Source organism: Hirundo rustica, chromosome 2, assembly GCF_015227805.2.
Source record: "Hirundo rustica isolate bHirRus1 chromosome 2, bHirRus1.pri.v3, whole genome shotgun sequence".
NCBI lineage: Eukaryota > Metazoa > Chordata > Aves > Passeriformes > Hirundinidae > Hirundo > Hirundo rustica.
Genome location: NC_053451.1, coordinates 638,888 through 661,733, shown reverse-complemented (window position 1 = coordinate 661,733; position 22,846 = coordinate 638,888). Strand labels below are relative to the sequence as shown.

The window sequence follows — 22,846 nt, the reverse complement described above, 5'->3', positions numbered from 1 at the left end:
GGCATCTCTGGAGCCAGCCCCTCCCGGATCCATCCTGCTCGGCCGCCTCTGGCCGTGGGAGGATGTGGCTGGTGCCCCTGGGCTGCACTTGGGGAGGGGGCGAGGGCTGGGTGCTTCCCGCTCTCCCGTCCTGGGGGAAGGCTGAGGGCCGGCGTCTGGCTGTGTGGAGCGGGCTGGAGCACCCCGAAATCCCGTCTGAGGGCCCTGGCGTGGGAACGGGACCGATGGCCCCCAAAACCTGGTCCCCGGAGTCAGAGGGCGACCCTCACCTGCGGTCTGCCCGAAGGGAAACTGAGGCACGGGGAAGAGAGAAATGGGCGCGGGGACCCGTCCTGCCCACGCAGAGCAGCGTCTCCGAGGCGGAGGAGCCCGAACGATTAGAAGTGATGAGGATCGTCTAAAAATAGGGATTTGGAAATGTCAGGTTGGCGAGTGGCTGGGGGAACGTGCTGGGGATGGAGGCAGCTCTGTCCGTGCCCGTGTGTCCTGAGGCAGGGCGAGGGACCTGCGCTGCTCTGCCCTGGCCTGATCCTGGCTCCCTGAGAGATCCCCAACCCCCAGAACTGGCTGATGTGGATCATCCTGCACAGCCAGCACCAGGGGCCTTTTTCTGGGCTGTTTCATCCTGACAGGAGCAGCAGAGGATCCCAGCTCTGCTTTGGGTGGGACAGGAGGTGGGGGACGCCAGCCCCTCAGCACAAGTTATTTCCCACTGGCTTTTTGATAGGAGGAGGAAACTTCAGCAAAGCCCCGAGCCCCCACGGGGTGATCCCAGCCTCAGGATTTGGGTGATGTGCTGCCAACACCACCCCAGAGACATCCTGTCCCCCCCTCTGTGCAGATGGGAGCCTGGTGGCACAAGGGACACCCAGCAGATGTTATCCCCTCCATCTCCTCTTGCCCCTGCCAGCTTCTCCCCCGTCCCCAGCATCCCACCTGTCCCCAGCCTGCCAAAAACTTGCTTAAACAGCTGGGAAAAGAGGTTTATTTGGAAAAATAATCCAGATTGGGGCAGATTAGTGCAAACATGTCCTTCCCCATCTGCCTGGGCAGTGCTGTGCCAGCTCCCGGAGGGGCTGCCCGGAGCCAGGCTTGGGGAAAGCACACAGCTCTGCTCATTCCAGGGACTTTGACCTGCCCCGTGATCCCCCTGGCCAAGCTGAGTGTCCCCAGCCCCTGTCCCTCAGGAAAAGTTCCCCCATCCCTGGTGGTGTCACCCTCCACCCCTCCTTGCTGCTGGGGACAGGCTCGTGCTCAGCAAGGAGCCCCCATGTCCCAAAAATATCCCAACATGGCAAATTAGAAACACCCACAGGTACGTGGCATAATCCCTTATTAACAATCCCGCTCTCTTGGCAGGGCACAGGAGCCACCTCTGAACCAGGGGAAGGACAAACAGAGCACTGACCTGGGTGTGGTGGTCCCGAAGCCGCCCAGGGTTTCAGGTGAACCCCGCTGAGGACAGGAATCCATTCCTGTGGGGTTTTTCCCCTGTGCAAACCCTTCCCTGCTGTCAGGAACTCAACCCTGCTTGCTTTGTGCCTCAGTTTCCCCAAGGTATGAGAGTAACCTGGGCACCAGGGAGCACCTTGGGCCACGGCTGGGATCCCCTGGTTGGGTGACAGGAGCACCTGTGGCTGTGGCAAGGGTCAGTGGGAAAAACCGAACGGTCCTGATGGAAACCGATGGAAAAACAAGTTTTGTTCGGTTTTGGACTTGGCATTTCCCCCCGACCCCATCTGATCTGTGGTTTTTTGCCTTAGGAACAGGGAACAGGAGGGGGAATGGGGACAAAGGCAGTTCGTTATCCCAAAACGGACGAGTTTATTTATACTGATATTTATTTCCTGAGCCACCTGGAATGGTTTGGGTCTCAGGAGGCACGTGAGAGCCTCCTTTTGTGCCCGGGGTGGGGCCGTGGCTATAAAAGGGTAAAGGATGGAGCGGGGCTGGGAGAGGAGCGGTGATTGGGACCAATGGTACCGTGGGGATTTGCAGCCGGAACGGCGTGGTGGGAGTCTCCTGATGGGAATGAGTCCTGGAAACAGAACGGAGAGTCCGTGAGAAACGAGAACGCTGCAGCTGGAGCGCTGAGAATGGAGAGCTTCATGAATCCCTTGTCTTCTGCTGGTAGGCAGCGTCTGAGCCCAGGCCTCGGGGGCTGTGTGAAGATTCCTCCCCGGAGCGGGGTCAGCCCATGCGGATGAGCCGCAGAGCTTCGGTCCTTGGAGCGGGTGAGGATCTGTTTCTGCTCAGGAATTGTTTTTGCCGGCGTGGAAAAGGGGCGGCACGGGAGAAGGAAAAGCGTTCTGTTGCGCCGAGGTTGTTGTTGCAGGGGGGGCCGGTCCTTCTTTATGTGGGAAGTTTTCCTGAGGATGCTGTGCAAGGTAAATGGCCCTTTATGGCCGGGGTTCTGCTGCCGCTCCTGTGACGAGGGACCCGCTGCTCTCTGTGGAACGTGTTCCCGAGGATGTTACAAATACCCGGGCTTAACGTGGGAAGTTTTAGGGAGGATATTGTTACGAGGGAAACGGTCCTTGATGTGCCAAGTTTTGCTTTCCTGCCCAAAAGCCTTGGGAATGCTCAGGAACGCAGCCTGGGATATTTGACCCCTGCGCTGGGTCCCGTTTGGTCTAAAACACCCATTTGTTAGTGGTTCGTGTATTTTCTGCCCTCGGAGGGTGTGAGGCCGGCCGGTCAGCTCGGTGTCTGGGAAGGGGAGAGTGTTCTGGGTGCCAGGGCTGCTGCTTTGGGGCGTGACGCAGAGCCCAGCGATATTCCTGCTGTGCAAATGTGGGAGGGAGTGGAACAGCAAGCGGCAGAGCTGGGTTCTTCTCCTTAAATCCCAGAACACCTGGGTTTGAGTTCCATCAGCCAGAGGAGGGAGTGAACCCTGGTGCCAGCCATCCTGGGGGCTTTGGGCAGCTCTTACCATCTTCCCTATTATCATTTGCATTGTGTGGTTCTCCCTCAATCAGAGAAGGCAGCAAATGAAGCAGGAGGGGGAGCTCGTTTTGTTTCTGCAAACTCCAGGCTTGGGGCAGCTGCAGAGCAGTTTGGTTTCAAATAATCCTGCCCAAATACAGTCCCTTGAAGCTCTCTTGGGCACCTTCGGCTGGAGCTGGAGGTCAATGCCCCAGGTGACCAGGGGAAACCCCTCTCTAAGCAGAGCAGGTATTCCTCTCATCCCAAAAGGTGCCACCCTTTCATCTTTTAACATTAAAAACATAACAGGGGCACAGGCAGTAGTATTAAAGGTAGCCAAAATAAAAAAGCCTCTGTTGGCTTTGGGCCATTTTCTCCCGAAGTAAAAACAGATTCAAGATCACCTTTTGCCTCACCAGCAGGCTGGAGAGGCTGTAGTCAATCAAAATACCACAAGGTGTGGGAGCATTAGAGTGGAGCGTGAGTTCACTGAGCAGCCCTCAGAGGAGCCGAAAACACAGCGGTGAACCCAGCAGGTAATGAGTGGGGAGTGAAAGCCCCGAGCAGGAAGGAGCTGGTGTTCCCAAAATAAGCAATCCCAGCCAGCCCGAACCGGCTCCCTGTGCTCTTCCAGCAGGGTTGGTGGCAGAGGAGGGTCCGGCTGCAGCCCCCTGCCCACGGAGGGATGCAGGGAGCCCCAGCCTGCCGGGCTGTGCCTGGCTAACGGGGAGCTGCAGTTCACTGGAACTCCAGCAAGCACGGATCTGAGGTGTGCCTCTGATCCGTCCCCACATCTTCCTGCTCCTGGAGTGCTGGAGAGCCTCCAGCTCAGCTCGCCGGGCTGAGGCACAGCCAGGCCCTGCTGCTGAGGAGGGCACATCATGAACCCTGGACATCCCGGCTGCGCATTTGCACAGGATTAGAGACTCCTGCTTTCTCTGCAGGTGCACGTGTACGGATGAGCGCTCTGAAAGGACAGGTAAGAGAGGTCATTCAAAGAGGAATTAATCCTGCTCGAGGGGAGGCAACCCGGTGTTTACGTCATTGATGCCCGTGAGTAATTAAACACTGAGGCTCGTTGACAGTTCTGTCAATCCTGTGGACTGGGGATGCTCCACTTCTCCCCTTCCAAGGAGCATCAGCGCTTTAAGAGCCAGAGAGGGAAGAGAAGGTGGTGCCCCAGGGAGAGATTCAAATGATCATCCTGATTTGAAGGGGAGAGCAAATGTAAATCCCAGAAAGATCCCGGGAGAGATGAGGTGCAAGGCTCTGCGCTCCCTCAGTCACCCATTCTCCTCTTGGAAGGCAACGCTGGGGTGTTTGCATAGGAACTGGCCTTGTCCTCTCCAGGCAGGGAAGCGTCCAACAGCACAGCAGAGGATGGGGCATGGTGAGGAGGCTCCCAAAGTCGTCAGGTGCAAGCAGGGATTTCCTTTTGTTTCCTCACATCTGACCCCAAATCCCTGGTATCTGCTGTGCCCACCCTGGGAGCCTGTGCGGGGTCTCTGCTCTGAGAGAGAGGTTCAGGGAGGGAGGAGGAGGAGGTTTGGAAGCGCCTCAGCCAGCCAAGCCTCTCTTTCTGAGCACCTTCAAATGGAGCTGCAGCTCTCTGGGGGCACAGGGCTGTGAGAGACCCCTCCAGGCTGACCCAACACGGGATTTACCTGCAAAACACGGTTCTTTGCACAGGTCAGCAAAGCCAGGGCCTCACGGGCATCTGGGAGGTTCAGGAGGTTTTCCTGATCCAAGATATTCCTTGGGTTTTATCCCAGCCTGTCTCCTGTAACCTTTTGAAAGCCCTGGAGCTCCTTTAAGCTTCTGAAATTTGCCTCAAGAGATTCCATTTGGTGGTTTCCCTCTGCTGCCTCCTTCCCTTCAGGTTCCAACAAAAGGAACCACCTTGCCACTGGACCTGGGCAGTGTCACTGGGTGTCCCCTGGATGCCAGCAGTGTCCCCTGGGTACCAGCAGTGTCACTGGGTGTCCCCCTCTCCTGCTGACACCTGCACAGGGTCTCACCCCCAAGATTCCCACTACCAGTGAACCCCACTGCACCATTTGGCCCTCCCTGGCCTATTGCTGCATTTTAATCCCATTTTTCTGGGCGGTTTTCATCTCTGCAGCCGTGCCCTGGTGATTTCCCGCATGGTCTCACTGCTGACCCTCCTGGAGCATCCAAGGAAGAATTGTTTCCAGCACCCCTGAGAGATGGGGCAGGAGAATGGATTTGGGGCATTAGGCATGGTTCTGTGCTCCAGCTGTGCTCACCTTCAGGAGCAAAAAATGACATTTAAATGCTGGTTTTAAGAGGGATTTTCTATCATAAATTGATTTCTGGTTCTGGAGTTAAAATAAGGAATGCAAAACAAAGCAGTTTGGGGAATTGAGAGATAAAGGGAGTGCAGCAAGATGGATGGAGACTGCCCAGTTCAGTAGCACAGCTCTGGTGTGCAGTGTTCCTCCGAGGGAGCAGCGTCCTGCCAGAGAAGGGAGTTTCCTTCAGACCCATCTCTGACTCCTGCCTTCATCTCCTCCTTTGTGGCACGGAGCACAGTGCCTCAGGTTTCTGCATGGCAGGATTGTCCTTGCCTGGCTGTGATGTACAACTCCTCTCCCTGGTACAAACCTGATGCTGGATTTATTTCTGTGTGTCACACCCCAGCTGAAGACATTTTTTCCTTCCCACATTCCTGGTTGTAGACTGGAAGTTGAATTGCCCAGATCTCTCGGGAACATTTTCCATGTGGAAATGCAACATTATAGGGAATAATTTGTATTACCTGGCACCTCCTTCCAAGGAGTAACTGGGCTGTGGGTGGTTTGGGTGGATAATTCCCTTTCCCTGGGTTTAGCTTTGGCTTTGATCGTGTTGTGTGGGCACCTAAAGCTGTAATTAAATTAATACCACAAAGGGCAGCGTCTGATATTTCCGAACACACGGAACCCACAACCAAAAAAACCCAGATTATGTCTTTCTCCAGCAGCCCTTCTAGGGGCCTTTATTGGTTTTGGTGGGCCAATTTGAAATTTTCTTTTTCGGCCGGCTCAAAGAGCTGGAGTGAGCAGCAGCCCGTGACCTTGGGCAGCCGCTGAGAGCCGTCACCATCCAGCACCGTCTCCGGGCAGGAGAAGGAAGCGGCCTGAGGCACGGTGCAGCGGCAGTTCCTGCGCTGCCCCCAGCCCCCCGGGATCGCCCGGCCGGGGTCGTTGGTGTGGAACAGGACAACGCTTCCCTTCCCATGGAGGATTACCTCCCGCCTGTGCCCCTCCTCCTGGAGCCCAAGGCAGGAGCTCTGCGGCCCTGCCGCTCCTTTGCTTCGCTGCCCTCGTGAATTTCGGAGCTGGTTCGATGGGAGCGAAGCTTTGATGTTGGCTGGAACACTCGACTTTCCTGCGCCTGCCTAATATCATGACGAGGCTTTTGTATTTGATCAAAATGAGAAATCTGCATTAAAGGGCTACGCCGAGTACCTGTTGGCTTGACTGAAGGGAAAATAATAATCAGATGTTTTCCCTGGGCTGCAGCACTTAGGAAATAAGCCCTGCCCAAGCCTCGAGTTTGGCTTTTGTTGTAAGAACACCCGTAACCACCCATTTTAAACAATATTTTAGCAGAAGGGAGTTCGGGCTTCCTGGATTTCAACAGAGCCGCAGTCTTGCAGTTAAGAAATTGTTAGCTCCACAATCAGACACCTTTAATTGAATCCCTGCCACTGGCTTAATTACAGCAGCCCTTCAGACACCCTGTGAGAAGCAGTGAAATCAGCCCTGCCACACCTCTCCCAGGCTGCCATTGGCCGCAAACTTGTCGGGCTTGATGAGCTGCGGTCAGAGGGGATTTCGAAGCAAATAAATAGCAGCGCCCTCGGAGCAGTCGGGAATGGATTTCCACCTGTTTGAACTCCAGCCTGGAGCCAGCCTCTCCCCAGAAACCCAACCTGCTGCACGAGGAGACTGCCGGAAAAGCCGTTCCCCATCCCTCTGTCCACCCCTGGTGTGAGTAGGTGACTCTGGGAGTCCCCCTGGGCAGCAGCTGGAGCAGCTTTAGGGACAGCAGCTGGAGTGGTTTTTGGAGCAGCCGCTGGAGTGGTTTTTGGAGCAGCCGCTGGAGTGGTTTTTGGAGCAGCACCTGCAGTGGTTTTTGGGCAGCAGCTGGAGTGGTTTTTGGAGCAACAACTGGAGTGGGTTTTGGGCAGCAGCTGGAGTGGTTTTTGGAGCAACAACTGGAGTGGGTTTTGGGCAGCAGCTGAAGTGGTTTTGGAGCAGCAGCTGGAGCTGCTCTGGAGGCAGCATGGCCTGCTGCGTGCTCCAGATCACCGGGCTGATCTTCGGCGGCGTGGGCATGGTGGGCACCTTGGCGGCCACGGCCATGCCCCAGTGGAGGGTCTCTGCCTACGTGGACGGCAACATCGTGGTGTTCGAGACCGTCTGGGAGGGGCTGTGGATGGACTGCGTCAGCCAGCTGGGCCTCAGGCTGCAGTGCAAGTTCTACGACTCCGTGCTGGCGCTGCCGCCGCCGCTGGAGGCCTTCCGGGCCCTCATGTGCGCGGCCGTGGTGCTGGCCGTCCTCGCCTTCCTCGCAGCCGTCGCAGGGGTCGCGTATGGCCAGCAGGGCCCCCGGGTCGCCGGCACCTGCGTCCTGGCAGCCGGAGTTGCCTTCCTGCTCGCGGGCATCCTGGTGCTGATCCCGGTGTCCTGGACTGGGGCCGGCATTGTGCAGGACTTCTACGACCCCGCGGTGCCCGCACCGCTGAAGCGGGAGCTGGGAGCCGCCCTGTACGTGGGCTGGGGCAGCGGTGCCCTGCTGCTGGCTGCGGGAGCCCTGTTCTGCCACTCCTGGCATGGGGCTGGGGCGGCCGCCAGTCCTGGGTATCCCTGGCCGGCCCCGGGTGTCCGTGCCTACGTGTAGGGGCTGCCCCTGGCCACGGAGCCGGGTTCTGCTCCAGGCTCACGGGACCTCGGGGATCATCCCATCCCCGCCCGCCACGGACAGGGACATCTTCCAGCGTCCCAGCTAGCTCCAATGGCCAGCCTGGCTTTGGACACTGCCCGGCATCCAGGGGCATCCTGTGAACTTCCTACTTGATACGTGCTGATCAACTTCTTCGTCTGCCTCCAGGTGTGTAACTGAGGAGGGATTTTGTTGCTTTGCTGTTCACTGTTGACGTGGATGTCTGCTCTCTGACGGCCTGGCAGGAGCTGTTCTTACACGGTTGTTTGGTTAGAGCGCACTCACCATTATCTGGGAATGAGGAATGGCGCGGGGACAGCAGCAGCCAGGAGGCTCTCAGGGAAGATGGACTGCCTGTGCTGGGCTGGAGGGAAGGAGCTGCTGTCCCCAGACCGCTGAGGTGCAGGGGGAGCAGGGCATTTCCCTCTTGAGTGCAGTCTCTGTAAGGAGTGTGCGGCGGGCAGCACGGCTCAGTGAACAGAGCAGCTCCCAGTCCTGGCAGGGAGGTGTTTGTGTTACCCCAGCAGAGGCCTCTGGGATTGTGCCCGGATTTCTCTGATGCCCGTGGAGCTGTGTATCCTCATCTCCTCTGCAGGGCACAGAATACGGCTCGCGGAACGGATTTTTAATCGCTTCCCCACAACGTGCTGTGAGAGCATTGCCTTCCCTGCCCTTTGCTGCCCCTCATCTCTGGAGGCTCCCCTGCCCTGTAGGCAGCCCCTGCTCCTCCGTAGCAGCCGGGACAGCCCATCAGGCTCTGTGCCTGGGAAGCCTGAGCTGATGACCTGTACAATGAACCGGGCCAGGGAATGCACAGGCAGAGCTCCTCCTGCCCACGGCTCCTGGCACACCCCGAGAGCCCAGCCCCGGCGTCGCTCCAGCTGTTCCATGCTCACCAGGCTGATTTGGGAATGTGGCCTGATCCTGTCTACCCAGCCTGCGGCATCCAACAGTATTTGCAGCCGGGTGTTTCATCATTCCCAGCTGAAAGCCTTGGAATGGGAGTTTGGCAGTGCCTGCTCGTTGATGGGTGCCCAAGGAAGGGGCAGTTCCGGAGGGTTTTCCCGGTTCTTTAGCCAGCAGTGACGGATGGCAGCGTTTGAGGGATAATTCCATGGCATGGGGCTCAGCCTGAGCCTGGTCTGTGCCTGGTGCCGAGGAAAGGCTGCAATGGCTCTTTGGGCTGGGGCAAGCAATGTCTCTGTGCATTCACCTGAGCGCTCGATTGGAAAGGGAGCACGGAAAGCTGCGTTTAATTAAAGGAGCCTTTTATTAACTCGGCTTCAGACGAACTTAGATGAGACAGTGCCATGCTGCACAGACGTTCATTACGTGCATTAACTCGTGAGCATTTGCATTGAAAGCAACCAGCTCAGGTCTTGCAGAGGGAATTTTCCAGGCACCACAGAACAGGTTTAACTTCTCCAGCCCATCACTCCAGCAGTCAAATCAGCACTTACTGATTCCAGATGGAAATTGGACAGAACGGTCGTAAATGGGTTCTCTAGCACTAAGCCACGTATTCTTTCTGTTGTCTGACGAGGTCTGTCACGGCAGCTGTCACTGACAGCTGATTTCAGTGGAGTTGTTCTGGTGACTTTGGTAATAATTGCCACTACCCTGAGGAACTCCACCTCCTATTTCATTGTCATCTTGTCCTGTAATGCAGGTTTTGTTTAATATGGAAATATTTGGTGAGTGAGGCAGAAATTGCACATTTTGGAGTAATTTAGAGACGATATTTGTGATTAACAAAGCAGAGGAGGAGGACATTTGCAATGCAAATTTGATACATATTTATGTGTAGGTAATGGATTTAAATGATGATGTGTTTGGTGTAATGCAACTTTATGCAGATGTAAGTGCTTGAGAAGTAATTAAGTACAGTTTTCTATAACATTAATTAGAAGATTCTAAATGCTTCCGCTGTCAGTGGGCTCATCTAGGAATCATACTGGAACTGGGTACCGGTGCAGTTTGCACCAGTAACTTTATTTTGAAAGAGTAGAAAGATGAAGCTGTTTTATTTGAGCATTTAGCATCAATTTCAAAGAAAACCTGAGCTTTTCATGTCTGACATTAAGCACCTGATGACTACAATACTGCCCCATTTCTCTCTTTTACCAGACTGAGTCCCTGAGCTCAGACAGCCCTGTACTGGTGTGTGGGCTTGGAACCCAGCCCTGATTCCCAGGGTAAAGCCAGCCTGGGCTGCCGGTGGCATGGCCAGGGGTGGAGCGGCACAAATGGCAATTTCTGCGGATATGACCGAGCCCTTTAGGCTCACGGGAACAGGTTTAAGAGTCCGTGGCATTAACGTTTCTGAGTCTGGAGCTGATCTGTGGGAGAAGTAACGCCGGGGTTGTCTCCTGCTGCTGAGCAGAACTGCAATTCCCACATCGTGGATTCTGGCGGGGAAAAGCCCACTTGGAGGATTGGTAGATGTTTTATCTCTGTGTGCAAGGAAGGCCTTTGGCACCGAGTGGGCGCATTTGTGCCTGCTAAGGGACATGGCGTTTCTCCTCTTCCTTCACCCAGTTCAGACGCTCTGACCTGTCTCGGGAGCTGCAGTCTGGGAGCAGGAACAGGACAAGGAAGCTGTAAGACTTGAGTAAAAAACCCTGCAGCTGAACTTTGAAACTGAACTGCTGCTGTCGATGTTTTCTGAGAACAGGAAAGGTTTGGCTCCAGGGGGCTGATGGAGGAGCTGGGACACATCCCTGTGCCCGAGGCTGCTCCCGCTCCAAAAAATCTCTGGCTCCTGCTGGGTTATATCCAACCAGACCCTGTGTCCGGTAACCCCGAGTGTCCAAGGGGATTCCTGGAGCTCATTTGGATGGCTGGGCTGTCCTTCCATGGGGCAGGCGAGGGGATGATGCCCGGGACCGAGAGCGCAGCCAAGACCTTTAGGGAAGGAGCCTCCCGTGTGCTCTGGGAGGGCCCCGGTAGCAGAACTGGGGCCGTGGTGGAGGAAGCGGGGTGGGAACAATCGCTGTTGGCTGAGGCTCTCGGACATCCCGTGGCTGTGGTTTGCACAGGGCGGGCTGGGGGTAGCTCGGACGTTGTCTCAGGTTCCCGTGGGCTGCAGCTCCGCTCTCCTGGAGGAGGGCAGGGGGAGCTGCCCCGTGCTCTGTGCTCACAGCCCCCAGGCACAGCTGGGGATCCTTCAGCCTCCCCGGGCTGCCTGGAAAGAGCTGATTAAATACCGAGGCTCAATCCCTGCTGTAGTACCCCGGCGTCCTTATATGCTTTAATGTTCCCTGATTGCAGGACAAAGGGGCTTTGGAAACAGATGCGTTTGGAAACAGACAGCTCAATATGCTGAGCTCCTGCTGTGTATTTGAAATAAACGCATGGACTTGTCAGGAAAATCCTGTGCCGGAGTTTATGTCCTGACAGGAGCCAGAGTCTCCCTGAGTGTCTCAGGAGCCAAGCTGTCTCGGTAACAAACCTGCTGCCCAAGTCAGCAGGGACATCGGGAGCCATTTCAAAGACGTTAACACCCACAGCTTGGCCCATCGGGCTGATTGTGAAGACATTCGCACACATCGCTCCTCTCAATCCCTGCTCGTCTCAGCTCGAGGTTTGTCTTTACAAACCCCAGTTCTTACCACCCCAGCCTTTTTTCACAGTCCAGAACATTTGAGACAGCCTCTCCCAGCCCCTTCTCTGCGTGACAAGTAAATCCAGAGGATAAATCCAGGCACAGCAGGCTGTATTTGCCATTAATCACCGTGGGTCCTTGCCCATGGCTGCCGATGGCCCAGCTCTCCCAGCCTTTTCTTCCAGCTGAGAAGTCCCAAATCTGGGGGGCTTTAGAGCCTTGACCCCAGTGTGAGGGGTCCCCCGTGTCCAGCTGTCCTGGCCGCAGTTCCTGCAGGCCTGGCTGGAGGATTTGGACACCAGAGTGCAAAGGCAGCACCTACACTGACTGGGCTTCGTATTCAAGTACTCCCAGATGAACTCAAGTGCCACTAGATCAATTTTAAAAGACCCAAATGACCTCGAGTAACATTCCAATGACCCTTGTGACCTAGAATAACCTTGAAATGACCTCTAAAATGACCTAAAGTAACCCCTGAGAAATTAAAAAAAATCTCAAATGACCCAATGACCCTGAATGACCTTCAAATGACCAAAAATAACCTTCAAGTGACCCCGAGTAACCTTCAAGTGGCCCCTGTGACCTAGAATAACCTTGAAATTACCTCTAAAATGACCTAAAGTAACCCCGAGAAATTTAAAAAATTCTCAAATGACCCAATGACCCTGAATGACCTTCAACTGACCCCATCAGAACCAGGCTGGCAGGGCAGAGATGCGAGGCAGACTCTCCCACAGCTTTCCTCCCAGCCTGCTCCCTCCATCCATCTTCTTCTCCAGGGTTTGGCTCCTCAGCAGCAGGATCTGAGCAGGGCGCAGAGCTCACCTGGCCCATGGTGGCCCTTCAGTTTGGCTGCACACAGTCAGTACAGAGTCCGAAACTGGGTTAAAACCCCCAAAGCGATGAATATTGTCACACAGACAGAGTACAGAACGAGCCAGGGGACACAAGGCTGTTCATGTCCCACCCTTCCTGGCCTCTGCCAGCCCTGGACAACGAGTTTGAAGGGAATGGGCAGAGGCGGCTCTGGATATAACACACACAGTGGTCATTCCCAGCCACACATACGTTCACCAGGAGTGCTGGGATCAAATGCACCTGCTCCTCTTCCCCACGGAGCAAAAAGCAGCGGAACTTTTGTTCCCCCTTTGGCATAAAATCCAAATCAGACATAGAAGTTCCCGGGACATCCAGGAAAACACCTCTTGGTCCAGCCAGGGCCCCAGAGTAGTGAGCCCCTGGTGGAAGAGCAGATCCTGACACCCCTAACAATCTGTTTATAATGTTCTTTTTTACAAATGGCACCTTGATTCCTTCCCAGCTGCTGTCCTGGTGGCTGCCCCCTTCTCTTTGCTCCTGGGGCTCCCTGCACTTCTTCCCGTCGGGGGTTGGACAAACTGGGCCATTATCCTTGCCTGTCCCTGTACCTTTTCCTCATCCCTTCTTTCACATCTCTCACACACCGGATGTGCCTTTCTGACCCATTCCTGGAAGACTCAGCCACCTCTCCGTCCCCTGCTGCCACTGCCCGTGGGCTCTCAGCCCCGACAGCCACCGAATTCCCTGCAAAATCCCTCACCCTCGCTGTGACACAAACAAAACCCCTTCGTGTGTCAGGCCAGGTTTGCTGACACATTGTCTCTCACATGGCACCCCGAAGCCGTGTACCTTACAGGGCACCAAAAAACCGCTCCCTGTACTTTACTGGGCACCCTGAAGCGGGTTCATGTACCTTACGTGTCATTCCAAATCCTGTCCCTGTCTCTGTCCCTGTCGCTGTCCCCGTCCCCCCAAGCCCTCCTGGTGCCCCTGCAGTCTCAGCCCCCCGCGCACCCCGCAGCCCCCGGGCCGCTTTGCCGGCCCCTCCGGCTCTGCACAGCCCCAGCTCCTCCACCCTGGCCCCGCAATAACCCGGGCAGGGCTGCGGCTGTACGAACGAAACCTCCCCGCTCTCCCTCTCCTGGAGCTTGGTGACACTAAGGACTTGCAGCTGGCCGTGTGTCAGAGTGCAGAGTTTGGGGAAAAGGCAGAGAACTTCCCAGTCTTTCCTGATCACACAGCATCCTGCTGCTACTTGCCTTAGTCATAACTCTCCGCATTCTCCTCTCCCTTTCCTTTCCTTTCCTTTTCCTTTCCTTTCCTTTCTTCCTTTCCTTTCCTTTCCTTTTCCTTTCCTTTCCTTTCCTTTCCTTTCCTTTCCTTTCCTTTCCTTTCCTTTCCTTTCCTGTCCTTTCCTTCCCTTTCCTTCCTTTCCTTTCTCTCTCCTTCCTTTCCTTTCTCTCTCTCTCCCCCTCCCTTCCTCTCCCATTTTTCCCCCCTCCTTCTTTCCATCTCTCTCCCCCTCCCTTCCTTTCCCATTTTTCCCTCTCCTTCTCTCCCTCTCTCTCCCAGTTTTTTCTCTCCCTTCCTCCCTTCCCTTTCTCCCTCTCCTGCTTCTTTTCTTTCTCTCTCTCTGCTCTTCTCTTTCTTTTTCTTTCTTTCTTTCTTTCTTCTCCTTTCTTTCCTTTCTTCCTTTCTTTCTTCTCTTCTCTCTCTCTTCTCTCCTTCTCTCCCCCTCTCTCTCCCACTTCTCTCTCTCTCTCACTTCCTGTCTTTCCAACCCTCACTCTCTCTCTCGGGGTTGCACCTCCCCTTTGTCCCAAACTCCCTTTGTCCTAAACTCCCTTTATCCCAAACTCCCTCTCTCTCAGACTTCCTCTGCCCCAAACTCTCTTTGTCCCAAACTCGCTTTATCCCAAACTCGCTTTGTCCCAAACTCCCTTTGTCCTAAACTTCCTCTATCCCAAACTCGCTTTGTCCCAAACTCCCTCTCTCCCAAACTCTCTCTGTCCCAAACTCACTGTATCCCAAACTCTCTTTATCCCAAACTCCCTTTATCTCGAACTCTCTCTGTCCCAAACTCTATTTATCCCAAACTCCCTGTGTCCCACCCTCCTGGCTGCATCCCGAGGTTCCAGGAGGGTGCAGCCTTCCCGACCCGCCCGCCGCACCTCCATCCCCCCTGGAACTGTTCCTTAGCCCCGGTTCCGGAGCTGAGCCTTGTGCAGCCCCAGCTGTCGCTGTGGGGAGCCGGCCTGGCCGGGCTCTGCAGCAAAGCCACTGCCCACAGCCAGAGAGACGCTGTAAACCCGGGCCAGGGACCTTCCCGGGCAGAGCTTCACCCAAGCAGCTGCCTGGAAAGACACCAGCTTTCCTCTCACACCCTTCCCTGCCTTGGCTTTGATTTCTTCCCCACTGCATCCCTTCTTTTTCACCTTCAAGGGAAGGAATGCATTTCCCCATTGCCAGGCAAGGACAGCTCCGGGATTTTTATAATGCTCCTGTCCGAGTCACTCTCGGTTTTTACATTCTGCTCGGGCTTGTGCTGGACAATAAACAAAGTGGGTCTGGTCCCTTGGGAAATGAAATGTACAAAAGTGACTTGGTGCTGGCTTCCAGACTTGCCCATAAGAAGTTTCCCGAAGCACAATGGTACATTGTATACAGCAGTATATGTACGTATATAATGTAGATTCATCTCTGAGAGGAACAGAAAAGAGTCTGGAGCAAATAATCAAATAATCCACCACAACCATGCAGCCGAGGGAATTATTTATGGCAAACACAAGGGCGCAGCAAAACATTTCATTCTGGCAGAGAGAGGAATCAGACAGGCTCAGAGACAGACAAATCCACGCAGTCCTCAGTCCGGAGGTGTGAGGGGCACTGAGGTTCAATGAGTTTGTGTTCAGAAATGTCACAGCTCTGCTGCCAATCAGTGTGAGCTCTCACACCCCAGAGCGGCTGCAGCAGCCTCCAGAAAAGGCACCCGAGGGATTTCCAGGGAGCCCCGCATCATCCTGGAAATGTGGGCAGGGCTGAGCCAGGGAATCAGCGACTCCTTCCTCTGTCTCTGCCCTGGAAATGCTCTCTGGCTCACACACTCTGCTCTCCTGGCTCCAGGCTCAGAGCCTGAGCGAGCCCAACCTGACATCTCCTGACTACTTCTAGAAGCAAAGAGCGAGAGAAAAGGAGAAATGCACTGGGGAGGGAAGGACATTTTCAGCTGGAGATTCCTGCCAGTGCTTCTTGTATTGGGTTGCCACTTGCAGAAAATGTTCAGCTCTCAGTGAGGACAAACAAAGTGCGCTCAAAAGCACAAATATTCTGGTTTTAGCAGCATGGAGGAGCAGAAGTGGCTGGGAAAGGGCTGTGACAGGAGGGTTTACAAGCCATGGACGGCAGGGTTTGTTCCATTCCAGGGGTCAGAAGGGCCTGAAGCCAGTGTGCTCTCAGCAAATACAACCAAGTGCCTCATTTTAAAAACAGTTGAGGGGGAAAGGGAAAAGCTGTACTGAACTCAGCTGTCTGCACCGGAACAAAAGCAGCGCACAAATGGTTACCTGAGAGCTCAGCCCTCCACTCCCCGCCCTTTAAAAATGAAAGAGGGAGCTAATTTCATCATTAGGCTTTTTATTCTTTTCTCTCCTCCTTTGCCTGTCCCTCCAGAAAGGCTCCTCACTCCAATGTGCCACCACCCAAGCAGTGGAAATTTAACTTTGCTGTGAACTTTCACTTTTCCCTTGCCAGGCACGGGAGGCAGCGAGCCCCAGCTGGGTCTGTGCCAGGGGTGCTGCTCCTCAAAGCACATCCCTGCACCCCACAACAAATCCTGCTGCTGGGAGGAGATTTGTGAGGTGTAATTTGAATCAAACACTGTCTGCGTGTCGATGAACACGTCACACAGTTTCCTTCAGCACTCCGTTTTATCTTAAACATTCTTTCATTTTTTTTCTCATCTCCCTTTCTCCTGCTTTTTTCTCTCTTTCCCTCTCTCCCTTCCTGTCTTTCTCTCCCTCTCTCTGTTTCTCTCGGGGTTGAACCCCATTCTTTCATTCTTTCTCCATTTGAACAACAACAAAAGATTAAGAGCTCGCAGCAGTTTAATTTCGGTGACAAATCCAACGCCTTTGTGCAAACAAGACACTTCAAGCCCAGAAAGACAAACTGACAAACTCACCCGTTCCGTGCAGCAGCCGCAGCCAAAGTAACTGCACTAATCTCTGTAACCCTCTCCTGCTGCGGGGCCGATCCGGGGCTCAGCTGCCCCCTGATCGCCAGGTGACAAAGGGCTGAGCTCATCAGCATCCCAGCTCCTGGCTGATGGAGCAGCGCCCGGCGCAGCAATTCGAGCCCCGCGCTCCCACTGGGACAAACCCCCACGAGGTGGGGATCGGTCACGGGCCAGAGCCGATGAACCTCCGGGTCTTTTCCAGCCCGAACGACTCCGGCATTCCGAGATGTCCCGGAGCTCCTGGCGAGCAGAGGGACCGCGCGGGTTTCCCGGTGCGTGTGCCGCTGCCCCGGGATGTCTCCGGCAGCGCTTCACTCCATTCCCGGCTTCTGTGCGAGTCTCTCGGGACAGCGAAGCGCGGGGATGGCGCCGGAAATCCTCGGGAAATGGAGTTCGCGGGGCGAGGGCTGCGTGCGGGGCGATGAGGCGCCGGCTCCACAGCCCTGCCTCTGGCACAGCGGCGACTGCCGTCCCCGGGCTCGGCACGGCCGGCAGGGTTTGTGCCGCGCCCGGACACCCTCCCCGGGCAGGAGGAAGCGCTCCCCGATCCCCCCGAGCGCTGCCCACCATGGACACAGAGCTCCGAGCCTGCCCTGCCCTCCCTGGGCTGCTCTCTGCGCTCCCTGGGAGGGGAAGGGCACAGGTTCCTGCAGCCCTTGGAAAGGCTCCTCCTGTCCCCAGCTGATCTTTTAGGGTCAGACACGTCAGCCACAGTCAGAGCCCGCCAGGTCGGCTGCCAGGAGCCCTGGAGATGGCTGGTTGTTGGTGTGGAGATGGACAATGCCTGCTGATACCCCCTAAAATCTCTTCCCACAAGATCTCTCGTGTCACCTATGGACCGAGTGTTGTAAACACAGAGCTCTCCCAGATGTTAGGAGGAAATAACCAAGTACAGATTCCTCATTGTGCATTTACTGCCCTGACAACTGAAAATCCATCCCTCCCTTTAAGGTACATTTGAGGACTTCTAAAATGATGCAATTTTGTTGTCTTTCTTTCGGCTTTTTTTTTTAACTCCCTTTCAACATTTTCCCTGAAATCTATTGTTACTATTTTGTCTCTGAGGTTTGACCCCCTGTAGAACAGGAGAAGGAGAGCTGAAAATATCTGTTTAATGAAGTTTGATGCTGCCATGTTTCCCTACATAATTTATGTTGCAGCAAATGTAGTCCCTAGAATTCTGTGAGAAAAATCTTAGTTAATGCCAACAGTAACACTCCCAAGATGAGCACTCACATCCCATATTGAGAGAAGGAAGTACAGGAAAAGAAATGGCCAGGGGTTGGGGTTAGTGGCCTTCTGTGTTCCATTTGATCTCTTCTGTCTGCTTTAGCAGCATGTCTCAAAGGGAGAGCCCATCCTAAATATCTGTCCAAGCAACAAGAAAACAATTCTCTCTGCCTCTACATACACTCAAACCTGACTGACAACAACATTCCTTCAGAATATTCAGGGCTTGCTGTGTGCTTTTCATAGGATCTTTTCACTTACAGCAATTAATTCTCTGCATCTGGCCAAGGATTGAATTTTTTATCGTCCTGAGCACTAAGTTCTGCTATTATTAGGTGGTTTTCTTGGAGCAGAAGAACATTTTAATGCTGATGTCATCACGGTGTTGCCTTTCTAAGCTTCAAAAGTGAAAGTTTTGCTCCTATTTCACTCCAGAAAGCCAAGTGAAAATCAGATTCCATCAGAGCAGGGAACACTGACACCGGGCAGCCTCATCCCCTGCCAGTGCCAGTGGGGAGCTGTAGGAGAACCAGGACCAAATGTGCTGGAAATGAGTGGATTTGGGGAGGTAAATCCTGAACTCTGCAAGGAAAAGAGGATTGTGTGGGGTAGGAGTCAGAAGGATCCAGCAGGCAGTCACAGAAACCCAGAATCCCATCCCTGGAAGGGTCCAAGGCCAGACTGAATGAAGTTTGGGGCAACCTTGTCTAGTGGAAGGTGTCCCTGCAGGGGCCAGGGTTTTACACCTAAATTGGACACATACCCTGCCATTTGCAGATTTCCCTCTCCCCATCTGCTTGTCCCTGCCTTTCAGTCCTTCCCCCAGTTTTGTTCTCCCATGATGATCCTGATTTTCCATGTGGCTCCTGCAGCTGGAATAGGAGGCACTCGGCTTTCCTTGGGTGACCTGGAATACAGGATGGGGAGCTGCAAACATTCCTAAAGTGTCCTTTTGCCCTGTTTCCAGCATAAAAATAATTTGGTTTTCACACAGTTACCTTAAAAAATCATAACTAAGCAGGGCAGGGGAATACAAACAAATGCATTTATTTGTGGCGTGAAGTGGACAGCTGCAGGGCCTAGAGGGACAGGACAAGCGGGAATGGCTCCACACAGGGGAAAAAAAAGTAGATTTAGAATGGCTACTAAGGAAAGAATTCCTGCCTGGGAGGGTGGTGAGCCCTGGCACAACATGCCCAGAGAAGCTGTGGCTGCCCCTGGATCCCTGGCAGTGCCCAAGGCCAGCCTGGGACAGTGGAAGGCGTCCCTGCCCATGGATGGATGATCCCCAAGGTCTCTCCCAGCCAAAGCATCCCGTGATTCCATGAGAGATCACCAAGGTGCTCCAGGGAGCTGCAGTGAGGCCCCTGAGCAGCTCAGGGAGGTCACTGGGCTGAAGCTGCTGCAGTTAATCCTCTAAAAAAAGGCAGAGTGGTTTTCAGCCAGGTCAGCTGCCAAAGGAGACATCCCCTGCCTAAATTCCCACAAGCATAGCCCCAGGGAAGTGTGGAGGGCTGGGAGAGTCTGGGCAGCCCAGACCTCCTCACCCTGAGCAGCTGCGTGTGCCGTGGCACTGCAGATCACCTCTGTCCTCTCTGCCAGCTCCGGTGGGTAAATAAACACCAGCAGGGGGGAAAAACGCGGCATTCAGCAGCAGCTGCTCGCTGGAGAGCAGCCAGAAATCTGCTGCTGTGCACGGACCCCAAATCCCTTCAGCTGGGCACCCAGCACCGGAGCGATGCACACGCTGAATGCGTCCATCGAGTGCCTCACTTCGGGTGTTCTGACATTAAACAGAGTTCAACTGTTATCAAAGAATTTTAAAGTTATTAAAGACTGTACCATTTCTGTAAAACTCTTAAAGAAACAGGAATGTTGGCACCATTAACTACGGGGGGTTCTGAAGTCTGGGAATCAGAGCCTGGGACCTGAACCAAACTGGCAGACACCAAAGGGTGTGGAATTTTTTGCCACCACCATGAAATTTTCCAAATTGGCTTAGAATCCTATTTGTATGTGTTCTTTTTGTATGTGTTCTGGATCTCAAAGTCCTCAGGTTCTTCTTCATGAATTCTGCATTAAATCATAAAAGCTGGAGTTATGTTTTAAGTTAGGAAGAACTTCAAAAGTTTGGATTCTTCCTTAATCCATTGACTCAAAGGATTTTAAGAACATCAAACACAGCTGCACTTTCAACTAAATCCTAATAGCTGGCGTAATAAATTCATATATATATATATGTATATATATGCATATGTATTTGCATACAGGCACATAACCGTAAGAAAAATCCTTCTTCCATTCCTTGGAGGAATTTCTGAGTTGGAATTCCTGGAGGTCCTGCATGCAATCTCTGCCATAAACAATCCAGGAACTTTCCAACCAGATCCTTTGATCAGCTCTCCATCTCCTTGTTTATTTCCCCCAGGGCTCCTTTGGTTTTTGTTGTCGCTCTGTCTGACACTGCTCGGCTCCAGCCAAGGGAGCAGAGCTTCAATATCGGTTCCTTCTGCCCACAGAGAGAGCCCAGGTTATTTCCCCTGGGCTTGCTCCTGGGCCCTGGGCTGCCAGGAGGGTTCTCCTCAGCTGCTCATTTGGATGGGATGCTCTGTCCTGAGCCTGGGACCACTCTGAGGAATGGCTGCTGCTGGCTGTGCACCTCGGTGCTTGCCGAGCTCTGGGAGCAGAAATTCTTACTCAAAGCCCTGTTTCAAACTAATTTCCCCAGGAAGCTTAAAATTTCCCAGCTCTGGTATCAAAAGGTGAAATACTTGGGAAGCATTAAGAAGGCAGAAGTGCCTGTGCTAACCTTCAGCAGGAATGGAGCTGTGCTCAATGCATTTCCGTGTTCCAGGGCTTGTTAAGGATGATATTTCCAGAGCTGGGAACACATCCCTGCTCCAAAGCTGTGCCATTTCCTCAGCTGCCACTGTTTCCTTGTGCTCTGCATGTGCAGGGCAGGACAGCCAGAGTTTCTAGCAGAGCTTAATTCTCCATGGAAATAACTGGCTGGAATTTGTGTCCAGGGCACAATGACAATAAAACCCAGTTTTACCTCAGTGACCTCCGAAAGTTCCTGCGGCGCAGAGAGCTCTGCTCTCTCTGTGAGCTGTGTCCTGGGCTCAAAGAATGAGGATGGTGGCACCAAATAAATCAATCTTCAGCCACACCAGGTTGTTGCCTAAGCTTGGATGGCAGCTGGGTGTCATCTCTGGCTCAGCACTGAACTTCCTCTGTGGAAACCTGGTTTTCCTTCCTTCCCACCGAGCGGACACAAAAATGCACTGGAGTTGTTGTGAAGCAGCATCTGCCAGGAAAGGACCTGGAGTTTTCAAAAGGACGTGAAGAGCCGAGCTGGGGAGCAAGAGGGGTTTGGGAAAGGTTTCCAAAGGTCCGAGGGACACTCAGGAGCTGCTCAGCCAGAAGGAGCTGCCTTTGGGGCTCAGGATGAGCCTGTGTGGGCTCCCCTGGCTGGTTTGGCTGGGACAGCAGAGCTGGCTGGGCTGGGGCAGCGGGGCTCTGTTCCTGCAGGAGCAGCACTCGGCTGTGAGGGGAGAACAGCACTCCAGCACAGCCTCCCTCCCTCCCTGAGCATCCGGGCTCAGACCCATCCAGCCCTGTTTCCCAAAGTCCCAGGGCAGGGCACACCCCAGCTCTGGGAATTCAGGAGTTTGAACCATCCCTGTGTCCTGAATTCCCAGGGCAGTGCAGACCCCAGCTCTGGAAATTTGTGAGTTGGGACCATCCCCATGCCTGTGTCCTGAATTCCCAGGGCAGTGCACACCCCAGCTCTGCAGGAGCTGCACGGTAGCAGCGATGCCCAAGGCCAGCTCCGCATGATTCCGAGCCGGATGCGGTACCTCACTTTTCCACGTGCTGAGAGCCGAGCCAAGGCACCGACTGTCTCTGATGAGCAGCAGCTCTGCAGCCCCGCGCCCGCTGGGCTGGCAGCGAGGTCAACGGGCACATCCTGCCAAGGCCACCGTCTACGTCAGCTGTCAGGTGTGGCACACACCTGGGCCACCGCCTTTCTTCGGGAGGAGATGTCCTACGTTCCTGAGTAAAACCAACTCCTGACTGCAATCCTGAAGGGAGATAATTGCCTCAGCAGCATTCCAAAGCGGGCTACAATCACGGAGTGGGCACGCATTAAGGGCGATAATTTAATCTGGGTGTCCATTTGTAGCACAAGCAGAGTCCTTCAGGCATTACTGCCGGGGATGTTTTTGCCTCTGATACAGATTGGAGGCCACATCCACAAGAAATACTGGCATGAATAAAACATGAGAGCCAGACTCCTCTGCCTAGCCGAGGAATGAAAACAAACATTGCCTTTGGGATGCTGAGTACAAACAGATGCACCGAGGCTTGCACACAATGCCTTACCTGAGGAAGCGAGTTGGAGCTGTCTGAAACAAATATTTTATTTGGGAAGAACTGCCAGAATTCTGACACTAAGTGGTCTTGAACATCGGCTAATCAAAATAGCTGCTAACCAGCTCAGGAGAGGAACTTATAATTAGCAGCATAATGAAATTTGCACTTTAGGCTTCCACTTCCCCTCTCCTTCGAAGAAAAATGCCTCCAGTGGTCAATGACATCTATTTTCTTTAAGAGATGGGAATTTACAAAGGTGCTGGAGGGAATTTCTTGTTTGCTCCTACAGAGAACCACAGCAATGCATGAGCTTCAGTTTCCCACAGATCACAGCTTAAAACACCCTTGCTCAATTCCCTCTGAGTATTGTGGCTCCAGTTCACTGGGCTTTCATGGTTTCTGAGCTAAGTGCAGGTTTTTTCAGCCCAAAACAAGTTCTCAGGTGGTTTTTTTGTGAAGTATTCCACAGACGGGGTGTAGCTGCTTGCTACCTGCCATTCCAGAGAGGCTGGGAACTGGGCCCTTTGTCACACTGATATTACTGTGATAGAACTCCTAGATGTCACACTGATATTGGTACAACTCCCCTGATGTCACACTGATATTAATCTGATAGAATTCCCCTGATATTGGTACAACTCCCTGGACACTGAGCTGGCTCCTTCGCCCACCAGCCCATCCTCCTGAACTCAGTGGCAGTTTCTCAG

At 53.9% G+C, this 22,846-nt stretch overlaps 1 protein-coding gene across 1 annotated transcript; it reads left to right on the top strand.

The window, feature by feature from the left end:
• Positions 1-7,215: 7,215 nt before the first annotated feature.
• LOC120765414 (claudin-8-like) lies at positions 7,216-7,833 on the top strand. Its single transcript, XM_040090260.1, has one exon. It carries the CDS (start codon positions 7,216-7,218, stop codon positions 7,831-7,833), a length of 618 nt encoding a protein of 205 aa, XP_039946194.1.
• The last annotated feature ends 15,013 nt before the right edge of the window (positions 7,834-22,846 follow it).

What these genes read in the sequence shown, in the direction of transcription:
- LOC120765414 (XM_040090260.1), top strand. Translation starts at nt 7,216, where the DNA reads ATGGCCTGCTGCGTGCTCCAGATCACCGGGCTGATCTTCGGCGGCGTG.